Genomic DNA, 27200 nt, shown 5'->3' on the forward strand with positions numbered 1-27200 from the left:
CAACAAGAGGCTCTCAAGAGCCTGAATCGCTCACGTGAATTTTTTTGGTTTAATCTCTCATCAATGATTATTTTGGCTTTTCAATTTATTTAAATGTTCTTTGAATCGTCTTATTTTCTTCAAAAGCAAAAACAAATCATTTTCTCCTGTTCTATTTTAGCCATAGGAGCTATGTTTCTTGACATACAAGGAAATGAAATATAAAATTTATACTAGATACTCTGAAACTCATTTAGCCTAAGTTTGGCTGAAATTGATACAGCAGTTTCAAAGGAGAAGATTTTTTAAAGTAAGTCAACATGATGAACAAATTGTGAAAAAAGTCTTTAAAGGGCAATAACTCCTTAAGAGGTCAATTGACTATTTTGGTCAAATTGACTTATTTGTAGATCTTACTTTGCTTAACATTTTTGCTATTAACAGTTTATCTGTATCTATAATAATATTCAAGATAATGACCAAAAACTGCAAAATTTCCTTAAAATTACCAATTAAGTGGAAGCAACCCAACAATGGGTTGTTTGATTCATCTGAAAATTTCAGGGCTGATAGATATTGACCTAATGCACATTTTTATCCCCATCTCCGATTTGCTCTAAATGCTTTCATTTTTGAGATATAAGCCAAAAACTGCATTTGACCCCTATGTTCTATTTTAAGTAACAGCGGCCATGTTTTTTGATGGATCAAAAATCAAAGCACACACTTTGTGCAGGATAATCTAAGGAACAATCATGATAAGTTTCACCCAAATCCATTCAGTAGTTTCAGAGGAGAAGATTTTTTAAATTTAGCAAATATGATGAACAAATTGGGAAAGATTGTCATTAAAGGACAATAACCCCTTAAGGGGTCAGTTGACAATTTTGGTCATGATAACTTATTTGTAGATCTTACTTTGCTGATCATTTTTGCTGTTTACAGTTTATCTGTATCTATAATAATATTCAAGATAATGACCAAAAACTGCAAAATTTCCTTGAAATTACCAATTAAGTGGCAGCAACCCCACAATAATTTGTTTGATTCATCTGAAAATTTCAGGGCTTATAGATATTGACCTAATGAACATTTTTACCCCTTGTCAGATTTGCTCTAAATGCTTTGGTTTTTGAGATATAAGCCAAAAACTGCATTTGACCCCTATGTTCTATTTTAAGTAACGGCAGCCATGTTTTTTGACGGATTAAAAATCGAAGCGCACACTTTGTGCAGGATACTCTAAGGAACAATCATGCTAAGTTTCATCCAAATCTGTTCAGTAGTTTCAGAGGAGAAGATTTTTTAAAGTTAGCAAATATGATGAACAAATTGTGAAAAATTGTCATTAAAGGACAATAACCCCTTAAGGGGTCAATTGACAATTTTGGTCATAATAACTTATTTGTAGATCTTACTTTGCTGATCATTTTTGCTGTTTACAGTTTATCTTTATCTATAATAATATTCAAGATTATGACCAAAAACTGCAAAATTTCCTTAAAATTACCAATTAAGTGGCAGCAACCCAACAATGGTTTGTTTGATTCATCTGAAAATTTCAGGGCTGATAGATCTTGAGCTAATAAACATTTTAACCCCATGTCAGATTTACTCTAAATGCTTTGGTTTTTGAGATATAAGCCAAAAACTGCATTTGACCCCTATGTTCTATTTTAAGTAACGGCGGCCATGTTTTTTGACGAATCAAAAATCGAAGCGCATACTTTGTGCAGGATACTCTAAGGAACAATCATATTAAGTTTCATCCAAATCCATTCAGTAGTTTCAGAGAAGATGTTTGAAAAATTGTTAAAGACGACAGACGACAGACGACGACGACTACGACGGACGCCAAGTGATAAGAAAAGCTCACATGGCCTTTTAGGCCAGGTGAGCTAAAAAATTGTTAAAAATTGACTATAAAGGGCAATAACTCCTAAAGGGGTCAACTGACCATTTCGGCCAAGTTAACTTATTTGTAGATCTTACTTTGCTGAACATTATTGCTGTTTACAGTTTTCTCTATCTATAATAATATTCAAGATAATAACCAAAAACAGCAAAATTTCCTTGAAATGGCCAATTCAGGGGCAGCAGTCCAACAATGGGTTGTCCAATTCATCTGAAAAATTAAAGGCAGATAGATCTTGACCTGATGAACAATTTTACCCCAGTCAGGTTTGCTCTAAATGCTTTGGTTTTTGAGTCATAATCCAAAAACTGCATTTTACCCCTATGTTCTATTTTTAGCTGTGGCGGCCATCTTGGTTGGTTGACCGGGTCACGCCACACATTTTTAAACAAGATACCCTAATGATAGTTGTGGCCAAGTTTGGTTTAATTTGGTTCAGTTGTTTCAGGAGAAGATTTTTGTAAAAGATTACAAAGATTTACGAAAAATGGTTAAAAATTGACTATAAAGGGCAATAACTCCTAAATGGGTCATTTGTCCATTTCGGTCATGTTGACTTATTTGTAAATCTTACTTTGCTGAACATTATTGCTGTTTACAGTTATCTCTATCTATAATAATATTCAAGATAACCAAAAACAGCAAAATTTCCTTAAAATTACCAATTTAGGGGCAGCGACCCAACAACGGGTTGTCTTGATTCATCTGAAAATTTCAGGGCAGATAGATCTTGACCTGATGAACAATTTTACCCCAGTCAGGTTTGCTCTAAATGTTTTGGTTTTTGAGTCATAATCCAAAAACTGCATTTTATCCCTATGTTCTATTTTTAGCCGTGGAGGCCATCTTGGTTGGTTGTCGGGGTCACGCCACACAATTTTTAAACTAGATACCCCAATGATGATTATGGCCAAGTTTGGCCCATCAGTTACAGAGGAGAAGATTTTTGTAAAAGTTAACAACGACGGATGCGAAGTGATGAGAAAAGCTAACTTGGGCTTTAAAGGGGAGAAACTTTATCGTTCCATTGTCAGAGTTCTATTTTTATGTAGTAATATTCCTGAACCATATGCACATTTAGTGTAGCAATACCGATTTATAGCACTGCTAACGAGGAAGCTATTGACCCAAATGTTTTACAATGTTATGTACAGCAAAATAAATCGGGGAGTAATTAACTAAAGCATATATATATATATCAAGTTCCAATCAAATAAACTTCAGAGAGCAGTAACAGTCCACTTTGTAAAATGCTGTGGTAAATACCGACCAACTGCTTCTTAGACTTTTTTGGTTTGCATCATAATAATTATGGTACAAGGGAAGCATATAGCAAAGTAGTGAAGTAATTTATGCTCTTCTAACTTTGTACTTGTTTGGTTTATACTATTTTGATCTGATCGTCACTGACGAGTTTCATGTAGATGAAACACTCTTCTGGCGTACTAAATTAAAAGCCTGGACCTTTGTTAACTTTTAACATATCAAAATGTATTATTGAATTTCTCTGACCTGAATATTTTATATTTTTATTTATTTATACTGTAGTCCTGTTTTGTAATGTTGTCATTTAAGTATTGCATTCAACATTGCCATAAAAGCACAAGGTTTGGCTAACCACAAAACCAGGTTCAACCCAACACTTTTTTTAATGTCCTGTACCAAGTAAGAAAAATGGCATCTGCTAACTTATAGTTTGTTTCTGTGTGTGTTACATTGGTTTGGTTTTTAGTTGCTTTTCAGTGTTTCTGTTGTTTCAATGTTTTCCTCTGTGTTTTCCTCGATTTTAGTTTGTAATCCATATTTGTTTTCTTTCAATTGATTTACTACTTTCAAACAGCAGTATACTACTGTTGCCTTTAAATATGGCATGAATACAAAATATTGAACACAATATAACTAGAATACTTTATTTCCGGCAGAAATGAGAAACTGTTCAGATATTTAATACAGTTTAGCCGTGGCAACTTGACAAAACATGCATTAAACTGTAGCTCGTCCAGAATCCAATGTCATCCTGTGCACCAATTATCAGATATGTTCATTTGTTAAATAAACAAATATTGAAGTAATTACTTTTGTATTCAATAGTTGCACTGAATCATCAATATATATAAATTGTATAATAAATCTACCATTTGCAGAAGTTATGTCCCTAAAGAAAATATGTTTGCAAACATACATGGACATGGTAATGTTGATTTAATCTAATAGAAACTGCATTAGAGTATTACGATTGTAAACACCTTTAACAAATAACATAAGGTGTTGTAGCGTTTTGGATGACATTAGATCTGAAATGGCTGTGTGTTATCTATTACTGAACTACTTTTAATACGGAGGACGAAAACTACAGTGGTTATATATAAAACTGAAAAACGTCTATGTTGAGCCAAGTCTGTATATGATTGTAAAGAGAAAATGCAGTCCTCCTTGTAAAATACACATCCCTTTAAATGAGGTAGATAAAACTTAACAACAGTGTAAAAGGAAATTTTTCTTTAGACAAACTCAACCCAACAGTTTACAGTATGTCGTAGTTTTGAACTTTATGAAGCATTGATGGACTATTTTGGATGAATGAAATACGTCACTATAACAACAAAGTCAGTTAATACTGGACTAATCTGTCTTAAATTGAAAATTGCTGACATAAGTCAAGAAACTAGTAAAATATCTTTTAAAAAGGTCTAATAGAGCAATAGGATTCAGTATAAAAACTTCCCTTTACAAAGCTGGCATTTTCTCTTTTACAGAAATAAAGTATTAAGACAATATTGTACACTAAATAATAAACATATACTAAAGATACCAAGAATTACTGGCCTTGTACAAATACAATGATACTTCTGTCCGAGAAGAATTAGCTTTCTAGACTTGGCTCAGTACAATTCTTTGAAAATTAAAAAAGGGGAAAATTAAATCACGCAGTATATAACCTGTAAAGAACCATAAAAGTTTACAAGAAATCTGTACATTCAAAAACATGTTCATCTTTATCAGTATTGTATATATAGATTGACAGACAGATAAAGTATAAAAACATGTTCAGGAGCTCCAATTGAGAGCTTATCTTAGCAGTGGCCTATAATTACTCTGATTTTAATTATTTTGTGTGTATATTTTTACGGCAAGGACTAAATGTCCCATCAAAATGTACATATAAAGTTAACAGAATATCAAACTATTCAGAAGTAATTTTAGTTCACTGCTGAGGATCACCAAACTGTATAAAGGTAACTATTTAACTTTAAAAAAACATTAATGAATAACACCAAGAAACAAACGACTGAAAAAAAGACTGCTATTTACAATGCAGCCAATGTTTGCTAAAACAATGGATATTTCACATGCTGAGGTGGAATTCATGTGAAGTATTAAATTTTTTTACAATTCTCAGTACATGTATCAAAATGAATTGTTTACAATCATTTATATTACCCAGTACATGTATCCAGTTTCATGATTAAATTATTTCCCATACAAAGTAAATACTTCACATTCAGCAATTGTTCAGCTGGTACCACCAAAGTATCAAATTTATATATAACAATGTTTTCAAAATTTGATAATTGTCAAAATTTCTAATCAACTGATGTTAGTAAAGTCATAGAAAATTACAAAAGTTTGCATAAGTTGGATGACATGATTCGGCTTTATGTTGCTGCAAATTATGACAAATTTCTATTGCACTTTAAATAGTCCTTTTTAGTATAGTCTCACATTTCCAGTTACTGAATTATTTTCAAACTCTTTAACAATAAATCAACTCTGAAATGCATGTGGCAAATAGAACTTGACAAAACCTTTGAATTACAGTAGAAATCCTGACAATTATTACACAAACTGTTTAAAATAGGCTCATCATTTTCTCCCAATGAGAAATCATTGTAATGCTAACTTTTCCATTATCAAGTCTTTTTTGGTTGCAGATATACGATGTACATTAATTTGACAATGAAAAAGTCGGCAATTTTTTAAATTGTCATATACAGCAGGACTTGTAGTAGAATGAATTTATCATTCACTTCATGCAAGTCTTGTATATATGTAGTTTTGAATATTTTTGATCAACATATTATCTGAATAGATGTGTGGCCATGTCAGATAATATGATGTTCCTTCATACCTCTCAAGGTAGATAATTATTATGACTGATGTTATATAAATGCAACAATGTTTGTTGTATATTCGTCGATAAAACTTTAGTCATCAATATTTTGTATGTGAACACTTCAAAATTGTTGAACATTTTTTCATGGCTTTATCTTGTGCCAATTACTTTAATCAAAAATCATTAACAATAGTAAACATTGCAGTGGTCACACACAGAATTGCGACTTGTGAGATGCCTGTCTGATGTAAGTGAGACTTCTGTCAGTGTTGCTACATTTGATAGTTTGCCATGTTACTTCTTATTATCCAGTGATAACAGAAGAAATCAAATGTTGACAGTTATACGTGTGTGTGTTGTCGAGAAGAAATAAAATTGTAATAATGAAATAAAGTTTTCAATACTTAGTTGAAAAGTGGATGTTGTAACATTTGTAAATTCTCAACTGTTCATCAAACATTTTATTAGTATGATGTCATATCCAGATGCCTTTATAGTTGAAATCTTTTACATAGGAGTTCGGTTGAGAAATAATGATCTTCTTATATATAATAAAAGTTATTTACCTGCAAATAGCAAGATTTGACTTTAAAAAAGGCCCCTTTCCCTTGTTCTAATTTGCACTGAACCCAAAATCTTATTTTGATCCCCTCACCGGAACCCAATACAGATATGAAGGATTAACTTAATGTACTTTAATGAACAGATGAGAATTATATAAATGCATCCTCTGTTGATTGGTAACATAATATGGTGTAATTGTCAGACCTGTGATTTAGGAAACAGAATAGAATTGTTACCAAATTTTCTATACAAGTGGAAGTTTAGTTGGAAATAAAAATTCTAATTTTATCATTTTTTTTTTTAAATTGTCAACATATGGGCAAAAAACCACCCATAAAAACAGGTCATAAAAATTATAACAAAAAAAAAATGCTTTCAACAAGTATCAAAAATAAATTCTATTACAAAAAGACCATGCTATTTTCAAAACAAAAATAACAATGGCCTTCCTTTGATCTCTACGACCCCCATCCCTCTATCATCGACCTCCAGTGAATCGTCCATAATACTATTAATTAATGCCCTTTAACACCTCCCTAGCCCCTGTAAAATGGAGCTATATACTGGGAGAGAAACAATACATCAACAATAAAGCCTTTTTAAAACAAGTCAAATAATTTTTCTTTTTAACGATCTTCACATGGAGGTAATACATCATATGTTTAATCTCAATCATTTAATTTCCATTTTGTTCCCGTCTGGGTCTTCTCTGTTGTGGTGGACCTCCCATACCTCCCATGCCGCCCATTGGGCCACCCATCATTCCTCCTTGTTGGTTTCCTCGCTGATTAACCAGAGATCGGATTCGTCTGATGGCTGGCTGCATAGCATAAAAATGTCCAATAATTGAAACAGCGACTTCAGAGTCATCTTGTGGATTTTGTTGACTGTTGACTTCTGGCAGTTTAACTATAGCACCACTAACTCTCTGCATTTCTCTTACCTAATAAAAACATTATCATATCTTGTATGTACTGAAATTTCATTTGCAAAATATTTATATTTGCCAGATAATTCAATAGATTAAGGTTTTGACATGAATCTAATTTTATTTAAAAAGTTGAAGACTAATACAAGACATTTTCAATTGATCCAAGTCGAGTGCAAGTATTAAATTTGGAATGACATTTGTTTAAACTCGAAAATTTTGAACAGTGTTTTTTTCCATATAATATTTACAAGTGTGTATCCAAGCTTCATATATTTTGTGTGAGTGGTCTCCATATATAACAAGAGGATATCAGAGCAACAGCAAATTGGATTTTTAACTTTATTTGTGCCTTTGCATTTTTCAATTTCACAAGGAACATAACTCCTGAAGTGACAATCTTCTATATTGAACATGACCTTCATTTTAAGATCAGTTACAACATATCAAAATGAGAAATTATTTGGTTGAACGGTTTACGAGATTAAGAACGGACACCACTGGAGGACAATTTTTTTTAACTCCTGAACAGTGCAAGTGAAAATCACCAATTTTGTTCTCGACCTCCATTTTGTCATCAGTAACATGTTAAAATTTGAAAAGCTGTGAGAAATGACCTGTCCTCATCTCAGTTTTACCAGATCAATGAAGATATGATCTTTGGTTGTGGTTACCCACTTCGAATCCAGTCATAAATTATTTCAACAGGGAGAGCGTCATGTATAATGCATTCACAAATATATATATTTGGTAACATTTAACTTTGAAGCTATGACCTCTCTAGTACTTACATTCTGTCCACCTTTACCAATGATTCTTCCAACCATTGACCTGGGTACCATCACTTCTGATCGCAGATGAACCTCTTCAATTCTAGCGAAACCTCCTTCAGACTTTATTTTGTCAAAGATGTAGAACTGAGCCTGTAAAAACAATAACTTTGATGTTTTAACCTCCTTATAAATTTTGTGAATAGTACCTTATAATCATTCCCTTTGTTTGACTATTATTCATACATTTGTTTTTTAAACGTTTATTTTTTGAAGAAAATCTATTATATAACAATAAACAGATCTCTAGCTTGTTCTAATGTTCCAATGCTCCTGAATTTTTGGGAGCATAAATATTTTGATTTCTAAATTATTTTACTTGCTACAAATCTATAAAATAAAATGAGCAGACGAGTACTAACCTTCCATTGTGATTCAGCTGATCCAGTGATTATCACTTTTCTTTCATCCATTTGATTTTGAGGACCTCCTTGTTTTCTATCACCATTCATTTCTCCATTTTTTTGTGGAAGGATCTATTCAAAATAGAAATGAATATTTTAACATTTTGAAATGTTTGATCAAGTTTACATTACACATTACAGCCGAATTGGTTTTTTTTAATAGTCATTTCAATAGTTTTGGTACTGAAATTATTGTGTGTTTTTTTTATTGAGATTTTTGACAATTAGACAACAAAGCTAGAATAATCATTGCAATCTAAGAAAAATCGGTATACAGATATCAGAACAAAAGTTTTTTTATTGGAATACTTATTCCTGAAATTACAGTATTCAATATTCAATTACTCAAAAGATTTACCTTAAAAATTAAAATAGAACTTGGATATTGCAAGAAAATCCAAGTTTATTTATCTGTCTTAATATAGTAATTTAAGAATGTTAAGTCTAACCTTGATGCGAGCACTAGACAATCTCATGATCTCCTTAATATTTGATCCTTTACTGCCTATGACGGCCCCCACTGTGTTCTTACCTTGATGCGAGCACTTGATAATCTCATGATCTCCTTAATATTTGATCCTTTACTGCCTATAACTGCCCCCACTGTGTTCTTACCTTGATGCGAGCACTTGATAATCTCATGATCTCCTTAATATTTGATCCTTTACTGCCTATAACGGCTCCAACTGTGTTTTCTGGTATGTAGAGGTATGTGACTTCTAACTCCTGTTGTGGAGGCACGTTTGGTACCTGCCCATAAATACCTGGATAATAGTTTCCTCCTCCTCCTCCTCCTTGTTCCTGAAATAAATAAAGTAAAGTTAAACTTCAATCTAATTTAAAAAAGTCAAATAAATCATCAGCACCACAAACCTCAGAAAATCAAAGAGCTGATAGCTCTGAAGTGGAAGAAGGTGAATAAAAAGTAACTTGAATTACCATAAAAGCAGGCCCACTTACCCAGGCTGCTTTGTTCCATTATTGTTAAAATGTATTTTTTTCTTCAAACAAGAAAAGGTCATAAGTACATGGATTTCCCATATATTTTTGTTCATGTCTCCATCTCCTTATCATTTGTAAATGTTTAGACAAATAAGAAAGAAATAAGCTCCACATGTATATTTGCAACATCGTAAATTAATTAAAAAAATAACACACACTAACACTAGTACTGCATGGATTTTAAGCATTATGAAAGTCATATTTGTCAAAAGCTTAAAAAGACTTAAATACAATGTAAAATATCTTGCTATTTCTTAGCTTACACAATAAAATCTAATATATACTATCATTTACAAATATAAATTTCAAGATTTTACTAGGTATTAATCTATAAATCTGACTACTAGACCTTTTATTAGTCTAGTTGTACATATTGTATGTTAACTTCTAATCAATAAGAAACAAATTTATCATATAAACTTCAATGTAATCCTTGAAAGGAGATCTAGATTGCTAAAATAATTTATAAATTTTAATTTTTTTATTTGTCCAAAATCATTTAAATTCATTTAATCAACATCATTTTATGATTATTTGATTAAAATATTAATCATTTATAGTCTTTTTACAATTTACACTTTTAAAAGCAAAATTACTGAAAACAGGCTAAAACAAAGGGAAGTAACAAAAAAGTATTTCAATATTCCCAATACACATCGTTTTGATTAACACAACACAACGGCAGTTAGCCGGAGGTAAACATCGTTGATTACCAGTATGTTTGACACCCAAGCTGTCAAGTGAAGCCATATAATTATACATCTTCTTTGATGTTCAGGTAAAATTTAACACAGGTGTCAATTACACCCGTACAGTAGTAAGAAATGATCAAATATGGCGTCTGAAAATTTTCATTCATGAAATATTTCATACACGGGAGTTTTTTCTCCTAAACGGGATGTATGTTACGAAGGGCATCTAATTCACATGACAATGGAAAACCATGAATAAAGACAACACTTTATATATCCTTTTTATTTATATAAAAACAAAATCTTCTTGTCTGCAGGATTTCAAATTCGCAACTTCAAGGGCGAACTTGTAAACAGGGCGAGTTGTCCCAATACCAAATTCACACATGCGTAATACAAATATCTACAGCTAGAAACATCCTGTTACAAGTATAAACAAATAACGTTTATGTGGATGAGATGAAATCTAATAATTTACATAAATAAAAGATTCATATTTACGATAGTGATTGTTTTACAATCATGATTTACTAATTAAATGATTCAGATGCCTGATCATGTGTAAAAATCGGTGTAAGGAATCTAAGTTGTTTTGAAATTGTAATACACGAAATGAATGCGGAATACAGAGACTCAATGCCAAGGGTCGGCCCCTAAAGTCTTCAGAAGACTTGACGTCTTCTTCCACTAAAAAGAATCTTCGAGAGGCAGTGAATGGCAATCAGACTGGGGCGGAATATTACATCCATCATCAATACTAGGAATATTGTCCAATCATCATGTTGCTCTTATTACAAATCTATAACAATAGGGTTAAAACAAATTTTGAACCCGCTTGGAAATCTATTAAAAAATTGAAGAAAAAAACAGTAGTTAATGAATCTAATAAATGTTTTGAAAACTTTAACTGCAGACTGTATGTAATGTTAACTGGAAGAAAATCTAAGTCCATTTAAAAGTAAAATACAGAAAAAATGGAGTTATCTTTTTACAAAATTTACTTCTGGATACTATCTTATGATCATAAATAAGCTACTGTCCAAGATTGGTACAAACCCACGATAGTTTAAGAAAGTTATTAAAATTTTAAAAACTTTAACCACAGAGTGAATGTTATGTTTCCCCTCAGAAAAATTAAGTCCATTTAAAAGTAAAATACGGAAAAAATAGATTAATTTTTTTACAAAATTTACTTCTGGATTCTATCTTATGATCATAAAGAAGCTTCTGACCAAGTTTGGTACAAACCCAGGATAGTTTAAGAAAGTTATTAAAATTCTAAAAACTTCAACCACAGAGTGAATGTAATTTTTCCCGCAGAAAAAACTAAGTCCATTTATAGGTAAAATACGGAAAAAATGGAATTTTATTTTTACAAAATTTACTTCTGGATACTATCTTATAATCATAAACAAGCTTCGTCCAAGTTTGGTAGAAATCCAGTATAGTTTAAGAAAGTTATTAAAATTTCAAAAACTTTAACCACAGAGTGAATATTTGTGGACGCCGCCGCCGACAACGGAAAGTAGGATCGCTTAGTCTCGCTTTTTCGACTGAAGTCAAAGGCTCGACAAAAATCTTTGACCTGGAACAAAATGCTAACTTGATCTAAAGCTTATAATTGTGTAAACTGTACAAAATGTATAAAGTCAATATCTTCAAGCATGAAGAAAAAAGTGTGAAAAACTGATTTTCTGGACAGACAGACAAGAGTACAAACCGGAAGTCAGTCACAGTTGATGTAAGGGGACAAATAAAGGTGTCTTCTAAAAACTACACATCCTTAAGCAACAATGATAAGCAATCAGACTGGGGCGGAATATTACATTCCTCATCAATAGTAGGATATTGTCCAATCATCATGTTGCTCTTATTACAAATCTATAAAAATAGGGTTAAAACAAATTTTGAACCTGCTTGGAAATCTATTAAAAATCGAAGAAAAAACAGTAGAAAACAACCGTTCCGAGAGTACTGCATAGATAGTCCCTACTGGTTAAAAAATCTTTGACCTGGAACAAAATGCTAACTTGATCTAAAGCTTATAATTGTGTAAACTGTACAACAAATATAAAGTCAATATCTTCAAGCATGAAGAAAAAAGTGTGAAAAACTGATTTGCTGGACAGACAGAAAAGAGTGCAAACCGGAAGTCAGTCACAGTTGATGTAAGGGGACAAATAAAGGTGTCTTCTAAAAACTACACATCCTTGAGCAACAATGATAAGCAATCAGACTGGGGCGGAATATTACATTCCTCATCAATACTAGGATATTGTCCAATCATCATGTTGCTCTTACAAGAAAGCTACAACAATAGGGTTTAATTCATAAGTAAATGTAAAGTTGCCTACCAAATTCATTTTTGTATTGTCCACAAACTTTCACCAAATGCTTTGGCAAAAACAGTTTGTGTGCAGACAATTCCAAGACTCAAGTTATATGAGAAGTTAGTAAAGTGACAAACACCTTACAGTAGACATGACAGTTCTTTGTTGGCAAGCATATAAATCCTTTCTATGTATACAAGTAATTATGATATAAGTATTGATTAGCAATCTATATATACAAGTAATTATGATAAAGTATTGATTAGCAATCAGACTGGGGCGGAATATTACATTCATCATCAATACTAGGATATTGTCCAATCATCATGTTGCTGGTTTTATAATGCTAAAACAAGGATCTTATTCAATTCTCCATTTTGGACCACATGGTAAATGTATATACAACTTAGTTTTGCACCAATCGAGAACAATTTACAACTATGTTACCCTACAGCCCAATGGCAGAAGTGCCCGATACTTATGCACATTCAATTAAGACACATGTATTCATTCTACCCAGAAATATAAGAGAGCATTGCTTAAGTTAATAGGATAATTGCTGTTTTAGTTTTAAATTATGGGAGTGCTTGATGAATTTTGTTGATTTCACCAAAATTACTTTACAATACTATTTATTCTGTTATTATAATGATTATATCCTGATATATAAGCTCACATTCTAAATAAAATTTAAGATTTACCTACTTTTATGTATTTCATATGAAATGATAATTTGCCTAGAAGTTCAGTCAGCTTATACAAACTTTCAATATACAAGTGGCTATGATATAGTATTGAATAGCAATCAGACTGGGGCGGAATATTACATTCATCATCAATAGTAGGATATTGTCCAATCATCATGTTGCTAGTATTTAATTGCTATAACAATCGGGTCAAATTTAATAATTCTCTTGTGTTTTGTGGATTTAATAGAATGCCATAGGAATTTTGGAGATTTTTTGGAAATCAATCAAAGAGAAAATATGCATGGTTATGATAACAAATTGATAGTTTGCTTTTGTCATTAATGATGGATTAAGAAATATCAAACTATTACAAACATATACTCTTCTACGATTGAAAAACATACATTGGTTTAGTTGGTAAAATGTTGTGTTTTTTTTGCTTATAAGCACTACAATGTTGAATTAAAAACAAAGATCTGCATGAAGCCTGTTGAACTGACTTGTCAAATTTGCCAGTTTTAAAAATGCTTCACATGTACAGTTGGTTATCTAGTTTTAAACATCAAGTTTAAGTGATGAAAACAAGACTTTCTTCAAGGTTGTTCATCAATTTATAAAATAACTTCACATAACAGGTGTTGTCAAAACAAGTTCAATACAGACATTTACAGAGTATGTATAAAGCATCTAATTTACCACAAAAAATGTATTTGGTGAGCATAAACCATTTATCAAGTAGCTATGACATAGCATTGAATAGCAATCAGACTGGGGCGGAATATTACATCCATCATCAATACTAGGATATTGTCCAATCATCATGTTGCTGGTGTGACCTAGCTATTACACTTACCATTCCATAGGGTGGGAAATTCCTCATGTTTTGGTAGCCCATATTACTAGGTCCTGGACCCATCATACCCATTGGAGGCATACCACCAAACATATTCATTTGTTGCTATAAAAAACAAACATAAAATATGCAAGTTACAATTTTTTTGCAGTTTGCATCTATAAGAGTTTTTCTCTTACAAATTGAGATTTGGATGGCGAGTTGTCTCAATGATACTCATACCACAACTTCTTATATCTATGAACAAAGTACACAAAAGATGTTGTTTATCAACAATGTCACTTCAAATCAGACAATTTTAAAATAATTAATGCATCAAAGAAAAGGATGTGATTTTTTTCTATTTCTTTCTTCTACAATTCTTACTTTAAACTCATAATTTCTAGTTACGTTAATGTAATAGAAAAGCTCAATTATCCCAAATTTCATGGTTTTATAAAAAAAAAAACATATTCAGATGTTAACTTTTCTTATTTATATTTTTAATAACAAAATCCAACTCACATTGTAACTTTGAGCATCTTGATCGAGACATTTTCTCATTTTTTCACTGAGCAATGCTTCAGCTTTACTGCATGCATCTACGGTACCCGTGATTGTAATGACTCTGTCTATGTAAAAATTACTCATGTCTGTGGCACTGAAAAAGAAAGAAAATCAAATTGTTACTTGAAAAGCATATCCAATGGTTCAACAAGACGAGAACTAGCACATTTTTAGTCGTCAGTTTTCCACAATATACATTAGTTGAGGCAAATCCATGTTAGAAAATGGAAACAAAAAATTTAGCAGTTTTCCATTTTCCATAACTTTTACTTGTACTCTCTATTAATTTCTATAAATAATAGTGTTCAGTTCACAAGAAAGTTATTAGAAAAAAAGTATACTGGTATTAGCATTGGAAATTATCAAATTAGAATAAATACCCTACCTAGATACAATGATGTGAGCTCCTGTTTGTTCCATGAAATTTTTAATGACATTTCCCTGCTTTCCAATAATTCTCCCACAAACACTATTTGGACATAACACCTTCATAGGATATTCTCTGAAAATAAATGAAAAATTTAAATGCTATTTAAAATTAAACAATATAGACAATCAACTATATTCAATACCTTTCTTTTTTCAACAGAAGTAAAGTTTCAACAAATTGTCAATTAGGGTAGTCCTAGATTTAAAGGCAAGGAGGAGTTGGAGGGACTTAAATTGAATAAATGAAAAATGTGTCTAGTGGACAAACATGCCCTAGTTTGTAAATATACAGGAAATTCATCTCATTTCTATCTATAATCGGACATCAACTGAAGAACTGTGAAAGTGATGTGACTAAAATTAAAACTTTCTCTGTGTTTGGGGGTAATAAGCTTTGTGTATAAGTTTCATAATAGTTGGACAAGGCAAACTTAAGTAAAAGTGTGGAGACCTTTTATTGAGCCTTCCTGTACAAATAGCATGTGTTCTAAATTTGTGAAAAATACAGACTGCTGATTGGTCTGTCTAAACAGAATGGTCCAAAAATACCATTGAAGTCAGTCAAGAGAAGTCATTCCATAGAAATGAAAAGTACAAAGAAAGGATGATCTAGATATTAAACTGTGACCTATATATAAACCCATCAAACGAAATCTACTTGACCTACCAAGACAAATCTGGGGATAATTTTTCCAATAATACTACAATGAGCTAATTGATCTCCCACTTTCCACAATACTTACATACAGTTTTAACTTCTGATTTTTACAATTTGTACAAAACATATATGATTATGCAATATATAAACTTAAGGCACAAAAACATTGATGCTAAAATAGGGGTAGCTTTTTAACTGATTGGACTCCAATGAAATAAATTATTAATCAGATAACTGAGCATGTAATAATGTTCATGTAATAATAAATATAAGGACTTGACACGCCTTTGCTAAGTAGTCCAACAAATTGCATTAACAGGCTTAAAATGCTTCTTTTTTTTTTTTTTTAAATAAACACCTTTCTTGATTTTTACGAATTATACTGCTAATGTAAAGTTTGTCTACAGCTGTAGAAACTTGCATAATTTATGAAAAGGTCAAGATAACTCATGATCACATTTCTGCATTTAAGCTTACCCTTTGTTCAATGACTGTGCTTCTGTTTGTACGACCTTGTAAATTTCTTTACATGCCTCTGTACAACTTTCTGGACTTCCTTTTATTGTGACTAACTGAAATGACAGATCATTAACTAATCCATTTAAAAGAATGTACAATATAACAAAGCCCTTCATATCAATTTAGGAAAACTTGCATTCAGTAATGAGTATCAGAGACGGTCTGAATTGTTAACAATTGTATATATCATTCCTTTTAATACAGGTCAGCTTGCAACTAAAAGTCGTACGGTGTACATAAATAAAATAAATTACTATTCAACAAATAGTCTCACTCCAAAGTCTGAATTGAGTAAAATAATAGTATTCAAATATGGAGAAACAATATCAAGTTAATGCTTCAAAAAATATTACAGCTTGGCGCCTCTTTAAATGAATTTCTTGTTGCAAATTGTAATAAATTATAAAAGGCAGAAAATAATTGAATACTTCCATCACCACAAATTCATTTCAGACTAAATATCATATAACTTGGTTTAAATGTACCCAAATCATAAACCAGACATTCAGTGCATAAATTAGGAACATATTAATTACATTGCTTTTATCCACCTTCTAACACTATTGTAAATTTGGTATGTTTAATTAGTTTACCAAGTTCTGTTCTTTAAACAGTTACATGGGACAGGAAAGAAAGGCACTTTGAACTATGGGTTCATGTTAGACTTTTTTGTAGTCAAAATAAAAGTAAAATTCTGGAATTGTGGTTACAGATGGTTATCATATATAGAAAGTGCCTTCCCCCGAGTACAATGCAAGTTTATATGGAACAGCCAAAATGTTAAATCTTTTTATTTTTTTCGTCTTCAATATGCATGAAATATTTACCACAACAAATTTCTAACAAACCGTTGCTAAGTTACCATTCTAAACTCGATTAGTTATAAAAAATTTATTGAAGAAGGATCACTAAAGTGTGAGCTTTTATACAAAACTATAATGGATGAAAGGGATTATCCTACCCACCCATCACAATTTTTACAATGAATGTGTGTTTCCCCTCCCCCGGGTCTACCCTTTTTAAATAGACCAGGAAGGCTCTTTTATTTCTGAACTAAATGTCATAGAATGGTCACATAAATGGTTTGACTTGTCCAGCGGCAGTGTAGGCCACTTAACAGTTGTTTGTGCTCAATTTGAGTGTATTTATTTAGCTTATCAACCCCTTTGCTTTCAAACATGGAAGCAAATTATTTTCAGGAATAAAAACATTTTCCATTTTTATGTGGTAAATAATGCTTTGACCTGGGGAGGGGAAACAAACATTTTTAATTTTGGCCTCAGTAGAGTAGCAATAACAACCTATTGATTCAGTTGATTTTGACAGCTTAAAAAGTTATGGTTAACCCAAAATTAAATTAAGCTAGAAAAAATACCATATTCGGGTAATTGTCTCTTTGACACATTCCCCATTTCCAGTCTCAATTTTATATCTTATTCAACATTTCCAAAATATTTGTTTGAAATTATGAAGAATTACAGAGGACAAGAATAATTACCCTTATAAAAAGCGTCAGATACAGCGACTTCAAGAAATAGACCAAATTTTAAAAGCGAAGCATAGATAAAAAGCTGACATGTGCAAACAGCATTTGTCACACATTATTAATATAAATCTTCTAGGCAGAAATTAATTTTCAATACGACTAGAGCAAAGTGAAGAGGTTCAAGTTAAAAGAAAACAACAGGCTGACACAGTCCAAGTATAAACCTACATTTAGTTTGGTGAAAAAAGAGATATATATAAATATATATGTATGAAGGTGATTGCTATTATTTTTCATTAATTTTTTTTATACTTCAAAATATCTACCAACCAAAAACATTATACTTGAAATTCTTTCTTGGTTAAACCATGAAATACTTATGTTTCAGGAATATCTGTAACTGAAAAAGTCAAATTATACCCCCCCCCCCCCAAAAAAAAAGACCAGACACCTTTCTATTAGGCTTGGAAACCAGACTTCTATAACACAGTATACTTGGACCAATGTCTATAAGAAATACAGATATTTGCTGGTAAAGATGTGAGTGAATCTAGTAGATATAGTTTTTTTTAGGTCTTCCTACTGTGCTATACAGATAACAATACACAATGAGGTGCCAATGTCCAGTCTATTAATAGATACATTAAGAGTATTTGCAAAGCAAAGTTATAGAAAAGGTATTATATACAAATGTATGTACAACTTTCATTTATATCATCAGAGCTAATTTTAAATGCTGTTTTTCAAATATTAATAATTCACAAAAACATACAATAATAATAATGAATGTTGTACATAAATTGCAAAGGATTAAGCATTATATAGGTAGTGGTGATATATATTTGTCACTTACTGTGTCTGATGACAAGTGTTCTCTCTTATGTATATCAACTCTGAAAATGTAAGCAAAATCAACTTACTGTTTCTGAGGAAATGTTTTCTCTCCTATGTATATCAACTCTGAAATTAAGGAAAAATTCAGAGGACTAGCAATAATCAGATCTCTTACTATGTATGGTTTTTTTGGAAGTTCAATTATCCATTCAAGAACTACACAATCAACATTACAGGATGTTCTTTTCACAGTTTTAAACTGATACAACTCACATAGATGATGCTGTTGATGTTTCTTCCACAACACATCTTTAAATTTGTATTCAGATTAATGATTTGTTTCAATATTTATTGCTCAAGGTGTCTAGATCGTTCTTAAAATATGGGACTCTTTGGTGCACTGCTGAAGACTTTCTTGAAACTGTCAATATGGAGTACAGAAATTTAAGCAGAGTTATTTCAATATAATTATTGCTCTAAATTAAATAACAGTGCATTAACTCCTTTTCACCAAGAATCTAGTTTTCTAAAGAGAATTTGATATTAGTTTGCCTTGCAGGTGATTGACTATACCTTGCCCTAGTCTGAGTTGTAATACCATGAATTGTCTGCCCTTGTCTTCCTATAACAGCTCCAACAAACTCACTGCCAACCAACATTCTAACAAAAAGAAAGAACACATGATGTATACAACAGTGCAAATGTTTCTATTAATCTTTTTTAGAGCTTTATATTTCATTATCAATCGTTCACAACATTAAACATCTAATATTATAATTGCATTTTTAGCTATAACATGGTTTCAACAACTAAATAACTCCCACTGCAAATAGTTAAATGCACTGATAATACATGTATTACAAAAAGTTGCTTTTTCTATTCAGGAGATATGTGCAGGAACCCTGTTAGGTCAATTATCATTTGCCATCTTTTTTATGTCAACAAAATACTGCTATTGTATTAATTTATTTTCTTCAAATCCCTGTTTCAGAAGAAAATAAATCAAGATAAGTTATTGCTCAAGTCACATACCATGGTTATCAAACTACCATACTTTCACCTTTTCTGGCTCACCTGTGACGTCATGTTAAATTGTTTTATATTTGTATTGTCTGATCTTACTAATTTATTGTTAAATGATAACAAAAATCATATAGTAACCAACATATTCTGATCATTATTTTTATTTAAGTTCCACATGCAGAACAGTGATACTAATATGGACCCTACCAAAAAATGCAAGACAGATTTTTAATGTGCTTATTAAAAAAATATAAGTTCCCATTTAAGATTCTATATGGTTACAGCTTTTATATAAAAGCATGCAAAGCAAACCTTTGATCAACTTGCTTGCTATGTTTGTTTGGATGTTTGTAAACAGGGAGACAAACTAACAAAGCAAGCAATTCGATCAAAGTTTTGTTTTGCATGCTTTTAGAGAAAATCTGTAAATGTATACATTTATTATTGTTTTAAATGCATATAAGCTAGGTGTAATAAATTGTGGTGCAGATGGTATGGGGTACCTCATAGGAAATTCTGGTTGCCTGTTTTGTTGTTGATTCTGTCCATTCATTCTCCTTCTGTTGTTGTTGTTCATAGGGGGTCTGTTGTTAGCAAAATCTACTTTCAGCATTCTATCTTGGAATTCAAAACCATTCAAACCAGCAACAGCTCTGTAAAAGGAAAAAAAAAACATTGTTCATTCCATATATAAGGGTGCCCAAACAAGTATTAATCATGAAACTTACCAGTACTTTATTACTTTCATATCAGCAACTCTCATCAAGAGTCAAACATATAAAAACAAGCAACAAAAGCAATAGTCTCCCCTTGCAAAGTGTAGTGAAATGCTGTTTACCTATACAGAAAGAGGTTTCAAGCAGATGTGAATTAAGGGTTAATGAATCTATTCTATGATTAAATCTTTAGTTACAAGTCTTCCATATCTCACACAAAGCCCATTTGTATCTGGATTGTATTTATTGTTTCCGCGAAAGCGGAGTGCCTGAATTATATCATATAATAACCTTGTAACAAGTCTGTGATCAAATAATGAAAGTTACTAGTTTATAAATGATCAAGTGCCAAAAAATTATTGTGTTTTCCTTTATTTTACCAATGGAACAAAATCAAGTTTGCAACAGGCATATAGTGTGGCTAGCCCTGATTATATGTCATCATATCTCATATATATCTATGTAATGTTGCAATCTGATAAAAATATTCTGAGTTTGCATCTATAACCTAAATGACTGACGGACTGACTGACTGGTAAAAAAAAGGCCAGGAGACAGGAAACAGGTATATATATATATTGTTTGGCCTCAAGACTAAAAGATAAATTTGTTAGTGTTTGAACATTGGAACACATCTATTTTTCTATAAGAAATAAGTTCCTGCAATATTTCCTATTCCTATATAGCATAGAAACACAGGTTTGGTATGAAATGTATCTCCCCCCCTCCTTATTCATATAAATATTTGCACACACCAATAGATTAATTATGATTTTGTGATAATGCATTACGGCCTTTCAAGCTAAGCCTTTTTTATTTAGTTATATCAAATGTTAATATTGCTCCCTCACACAATATACCTACTGTTGAGCCTGTTCTGGAGTCTCAAATGTAACATAGACCAGAGCTTCTGCACCAACTAAAACAGAATAGAGAAGATTATACCTCTTTAAGCCCCAAAAAAATCGGCATACTATTTAGAAAAGCATCTTAGATTCATGTTCATTTATTTGTAATTTTAACTCTAGAATTGTGAACAGGCAAACCATGGTTATCTAAAAAAAAGTAAGGACTATTCCATTAAAATAGATGGGGGCATAAGAACATACTACCACAAATGACTAACAACCCAAGTCCAATATTTAACTTCCTTTCCTAACCTTCCATTTTAATGGATTTGTCCTGATGTAAAAAGTGAAGGATATTTGTGCAAAACATTTGAAAGTGCAGAAGACATTTGATGGTGAATTACAATTTTGTTGGTCTACATTTCATTGGCAAGCATCACAACATTCAAAAAGTTGAACAAACCAAATTACATTCAGGCAGTGTGAATTCCTCAACAGGCAAAATAGTTTGCAAGTGTTGGTGAATCTTTTTATTACAAGCTTGGATATGAAAATTCAGTTCAAATTTTTCATATATATGTATAGTGATTTTGCTATTTATCAATGTATATAAAAGAAAAATTAACATCTACAACTTGATTTTTTTTTTTGAAGAATGATCCTCATGAAGTTATTCAGGTTTGGCACTAAGAAAAAGGATCAGTAAGGAAGACCTAAACACATACCTTTGTTTATTTTGTGGCCTTATTTACCTTGTTCACATTTCACTACATTTCCAAAAGGAGAGACAAGACTTTCTGTTTCTTCACGTGTCACATGAGAAGGCAAGTTTCTGATCTGTATTTTGTTGGATGGCCTCCTTAAAATCAAACAAAAAACCCTCGTAATAAAATTGCAAAATATAGGCTCACCTTAATATTGATTTACATTTTTTTTATTTAATTATCCCCAGACCAATCATATCCAACAAAATATCATTATTTTTTTCTTATCATTTAAATTTCACTTCAGAACAAATATGCAAAGACTCCACTAGTTTCTTATTTCAACCCCCAATAAGGGTTGTATATGTATATGTAGCCAAGATACAACAGGCTGGTTGGAATATCTGCTTGATACAGGATTTTGACAGAAAGTTGCCTCCAAAAGTCCGCCAATTTCCATGTTTTCTACATTGACTAGTATCTGATGTCCCAAATCCCAACAACTTGAAATTCAGGGTTATAAACATTTTTCAACCTTGAATTCATACCAGAGAAGTCATTACATGAACAGCTGCTACACCAGTTTTACTGTCTAAACTACTAGTGAATATGAGATGGAAGGGAATTCGGGGTACCATTCCCGACTCCCTTTGTGTAAAAATTTATCAACTGATTGTTGCTTGCTGAAGGTCCAATCTACTGCACATTTTTGCAAGGGTTTTCTGTCAGCAGTACATATCCAGTCAACCCATAAAATTGCCAAAAAATTGAAAGTTTTATTCTTGGTTCTATCAAGACTTATTTAACTCCATCTTTTCAACTCTGTATTGTCTCTTATCTGGAGTCATTATAGCCTAAGTAATAGATTCCAGTCATGTCAGTCCGCCTCTAAATCATGCTCAAAACATATATAAAAAAGTTTTACCATTTGATACCATTAATGACCAGCTGATGACTTGTTCCCAAAACACAAAATAACAATACAAACACGTTTACCTGAAATGGAACTCTGTAACAGTAAATGACACGTTCCACAGATTAAAAACCCTGTCTGCTAGTTTTGATTATTGTCATTTTGTACAAATTCCATCGAATTTTGATGAGACAAAATTAAAAGAGTGGACACAAAAAAAATGCATTTTATAAGTTATAAAGAGGTAGAAGTCTAAAGTGATTCACTGCCCAAATTCAAACTATTAGAGTTTTAATTCTCAGCGTTACGACAAGTTTATAATATAAACGAGGTACCCACTACTACTTTTGATGTTAATCCCAGGCCCAACAAAAATGAGGGTAAAATCATTAAAAGTATTCCTCTCTATACTATCTTGTGATTGTAATTAGAAGCTTCTGTCCAAGTTTGGTAGAAATCCAGGCTCGACAAAAATGGGACAGAGCAAAGGATGGTCAAGGGTAACACTTACTGCCCCCTTTGTCTTGTTGCAGGGGCATAAAACTGACCAAAATCAAGTGATTACAGTATGTCCTAATCTATGTATGTACACATGTGATTTACCAAATGAATAAGGATATTTATGTATGGGTGAAGATCTGAGGCTTAAAATAAATATTGTTTGTTTCCCCCATTTTGACTCAGCCTGCAAAAAAGGTGTCTCATAAAGTTTTAATATCAAAACCAAGTCAGTTATTATATTATTCATTTCCAATTTCAGGTTTGCCCGATAGGCAAATATTGTTCCAGCGTTTTAAATTAAATTGGTCTAAAAATTTACCAAACTACTTGGGTGAAACCAGAGAGAGAAGTTTGATAAAGCTTTTTTTTACAGTGGTACCTTTTTACATTTAGAAACACATCATTATTCTGTCTGGATTTATAATAATTTGCAAATATTTAGGGGAAAAAAGACTTCACAGTAAAGTCACAACTATAAACAAGAATAGATGCTACAATGGAATACATTTTAGTAAGTTACGTACTACAAATGTAGTATAATATCAACTTTGTACTTGCTGGTCTAATAAGATCAGCACCGTTTCTAGTTATCTATTGTGAACTTAACAAATTGCAGACATTGCACCTTCACAAGGGCAGAAATCAATGTTGACATGCAGCTTTTTTTGTTTGTTTCATTTGTTTTCTTCAACCAACAGACAGTGATACTGAGAGAATATTTTCGGCTTATCACGTAACTGTTACGTTGTATTTCAGTGTAAAATGTACTAGATACTTTGTTTTCTGCATATACATTGTACAGCTACATTTGTATATTCAAACAATTAACTGTCCTTAGTACCCAGATGACCCACTTTTGTTATCATTTTTTGTTCAGTGGACCGTGAAATAGGGGGTCAAACCTATAATTTGGAATTAAAATCAGAAAGAACTATCACAGGTAGACAGACAGGACAACATAATGGGCTGCAGTTGGGCATAACAAATTTAGATGGTAAGCTATAACTTGACCTTTTTGAGACTAAATACATACTAGAAATCAAAACAATTCATATGGAGATAGCTGATTTTCTTGTTTAAGTATCCATTAGTGCAATTTCTTAGACAAAATTAATGTTTCAAGTTTTTCAAGCTATCTGCAACTACAAAAATTGCACAACAAAAAAAACATATAGCTGTTATATTATCTTATTTTGTCCTTCCAAACCTTTTTCAACACCCAACCAGATTTGAAAAAGATTTTTCAGTATGATACTGATGTGGGATATCTGATGACAAGTTTACTAACCTTCTTCTGGAGTTGGATGGTTCCACCTGCATGACGGATCCCAGCAAATTATACTCTACAAGTAAATTAAAATTGCTTTTAGTGGGTCATAAAAAATTAGTCAATGTATCTGGACAAATGTTATAATAAAATGAAATTTAAATGCAACTTGTTCCTGCGTTTCAATACTTAATTTAATATATTCATTTGCTTTCCTCAAAGGTGTTTAAGTATTCCTATATGAGGAAAATGTTTGAGATGTTCCCTTCATGTATTAATTAATTGTATCGACATGATTGACATGTACAGTATATATCTGCAGAATGGTAATTTAAATAGTGTAATTTGAGTTAGTTTGTATCAAGTGCAGTTTAGGTCACAGTGTATTGATTTAACTGTAAACAAGGAATCCCAACTGTAAATAAGGAATCCCAAACTAAAAATTTTGAAATGCATAATTATTAAATGCATAAACTTTTTATATGTGCCTAAATCATTTACTCTAACAGGACATTTTGACTTTCCCTTTCAAATGGACCTCAAGTTACAAGAGAGTTTGTGGCGTCAGGACTCAAATATGCAAATATTTATATTTTTTTACCTCCTTTATAGGAGATCCATGTTTAACATTTAGAAGCAACCACGTTTTTTTACCTCCTTTACAGGAGGTCGATAATTAGCATTTAGTTCCGACCACGATAACAATCAGAAGCACTCAGACATTTAGGTAACTTGCGTCGTAAATGAACGAGGTGTTACATTATGGTCATTTGCACTGTTTTCTTGTGGTCAGGTGATAATCTTTCAAAATGAAAGTCAAAATGTTTAAATCGACGGGTCTCTGTGAAAACTATTAAACTATAGAAAAATAAAGGTTGGCAGGTAGGTGAAACTTACATAAATGAAGAGATTGAAGCCCCATTTATGTAATTCCAAGGCCCTCAGTCGGCTTCAGAAGCGACAAAGCAGCCCATCTTTTTGGGTGGGCAAATATCCACTTTTTGATATGGGACAAGCTCTGACGTCCCACAACCCCATCTTGTCTGGCAAAACAGCCGTCGGACGTCAGAGTAATCTCCGACTAGGGATCAATTAATATTTTTTTGATAATTGCAGATGCGGATACATCAACGTTTACGATACCGCTGATACGTTTTAAATGACTGACCTCTAATACTAATTAAAACATTGAGTATATAACATATTTAATATAAGAGGGGTTCTTTGTTGTAGAGAAATATTCTAGTGTGCATTGTATTTTAGTCTATTATTTTAATTATTCCAGTTTATTAGTTTTGCTAATTGTTTTTGCATGCTGCCACTAGTGCATTTCACGTATCCTAATCATTTGAGGTCATAACATTTAGAAGTGGGAATTTTAAAAAGATATAACGATTTTTAGAGTGCTATAGGTTTATTTTTACATTCACGACCCTCCCCCTTTTCCATACCTTTCTATGGTTGTGAAGTGCAGCGAGTTTGTAATGCATGCAATGCTATAATTCCTGGACTTGGCAGACCTCAAGACAATACATTGTTCCTATAAAACTGATGCAATCCCATTCATTTCTTTGTTTTAATCAACCACTAACCGGCAAAATCCGGCCATTTTGAATATGATAACCATGTGCTTCCCATGCGGTTTAGCAGTTATCGTGCTTCCTGGTGGCTTTTGCATAATGTCGGGGTGAAATTTGAAAACATTTGTGCATAAAGTACTTACGATTCAATTTATCAATAGCTTTGTCGACGTTTTCTTGATCAGGACAGTCAACGAAAGCGTAGTTTCTTTTCACCAGAACGTTGCCGGCAATTTCTATATCGTGTTCTTCAAAGAGGTCACGCAGCGTTTCCTCGTTGACCGCCGGTGACAAGTTTCCACAGTACACCCTGAACATGCTAGGTGGCTCTGAAATATAGAAAAACCATAACGTCTACTTTATTGCATGCATACGATAAGAAATTCTAATATAAAATTAAATAAAATCATTATATTTACGAACTTACAAACTTATTGATGGCGTAGGAATCTGACAATATGGACTCTTCTGCATAAGGGTTAAAAAGGCTAGTATCAAAACATAAAATCGTTATATCGAGGTAGATTTTTTTTGCAGAGTACGTATTTTTTTCAGAAATATATATCTATGACTTATCTGTTTGCAATAATTACTTAAAATTTAAAAAGAAGCGTTATTTTTATACATAGTATTAATCAGTGCAACCCTCACATTCTTTGTAGTGGAATCACCCTCATCATCTTGTTCACATTCCGCGTTAGCACTGACAGCCCTGTCCATATCCTGATACTGAATATTAAGCTGTCATCGGACCAAATATGCATTACTAAGACCATCTTGTTTACAAATGACTTGTATTAATCAAGATAATAGAGGAATGGACCGGACCGAACTATAAATTTAAAATATAGAAACACGACAGCCAACTCAGCATCA

At 32.0% G+C, this 27200-nt stretch overlaps 1 protein-coding gene across 4 annotated transcripts; it reads right to left on the reverse strand.

Moving 5' to 3' along the window:
- Positions 1 to 3790: 3790 nt before the first annotated feature.
- On the reverse strand, positions 3791 to 26803 carry LOC134706457 (insulin-like growth factor 2 mRNA-binding protein 2). Of its 4 annotated transcripts, none has more exons than XM_063565406.1 (16): positions 26752 to 26803; positions 26468 to 26653; positions 24766 to 24820; positions 22112 to 22218; positions 21376 to 21430; positions 20299 to 20448; positions 19346 to 19432; positions 18792 to 18831; positions 16411 to 16505; positions 15232 to 15348; positions 14805 to 14940; positions 14301 to 14405; positions 9350 to 9535; positions 8693 to 8806; positions 8292 to 8423; positions 3791 to 7515 (listed from the first exon to the last, which is right to left on the reverse strand). In XM_063565406.1, exons 2-16 carry the CDS (start codon positions 26640 to 26642, stop codon positions 7249 to 7251), a joined length of 1821 nt encoding a protein of 606 aa, XP_063421476.1. In that variant the 5' UTR covers positions 26643 to 26653; positions 26752 to 26803; the 3' UTR covers positions 3791 to 7248. The 4 variants fall into 4 exon arrangements, with proteins under 4 accessions (XP_063421476.1, XP_063421478.1, XP_063421479.1 ...); XM_063565408.1 differs by lacking the exon at positions 18792 to 18831 and adding an exon at positions 18859 to 18898; XM_063565409.1 differs by lacking the exons at positions 21376 to 21430; positions 22112 to 22218; positions 26752 to 26803.
- Between the last annotated feature and the right edge of the window lie 397 nt (positions 26804 to 27200).

Source organism: Mytilus trossulus, chromosome 2 (assembly GCF_036588685.1).
Source record: "Mytilus trossulus isolate FHL-02 chromosome 2, PNRI_Mtr1.1.1.hap1, whole genome shotgun sequence".
Lineage (NCBI taxonomy): Eukaryota > Metazoa > Mollusca > Bivalvia > Mytilida > Mytilidae > Mytilus > Mytilus trossulus.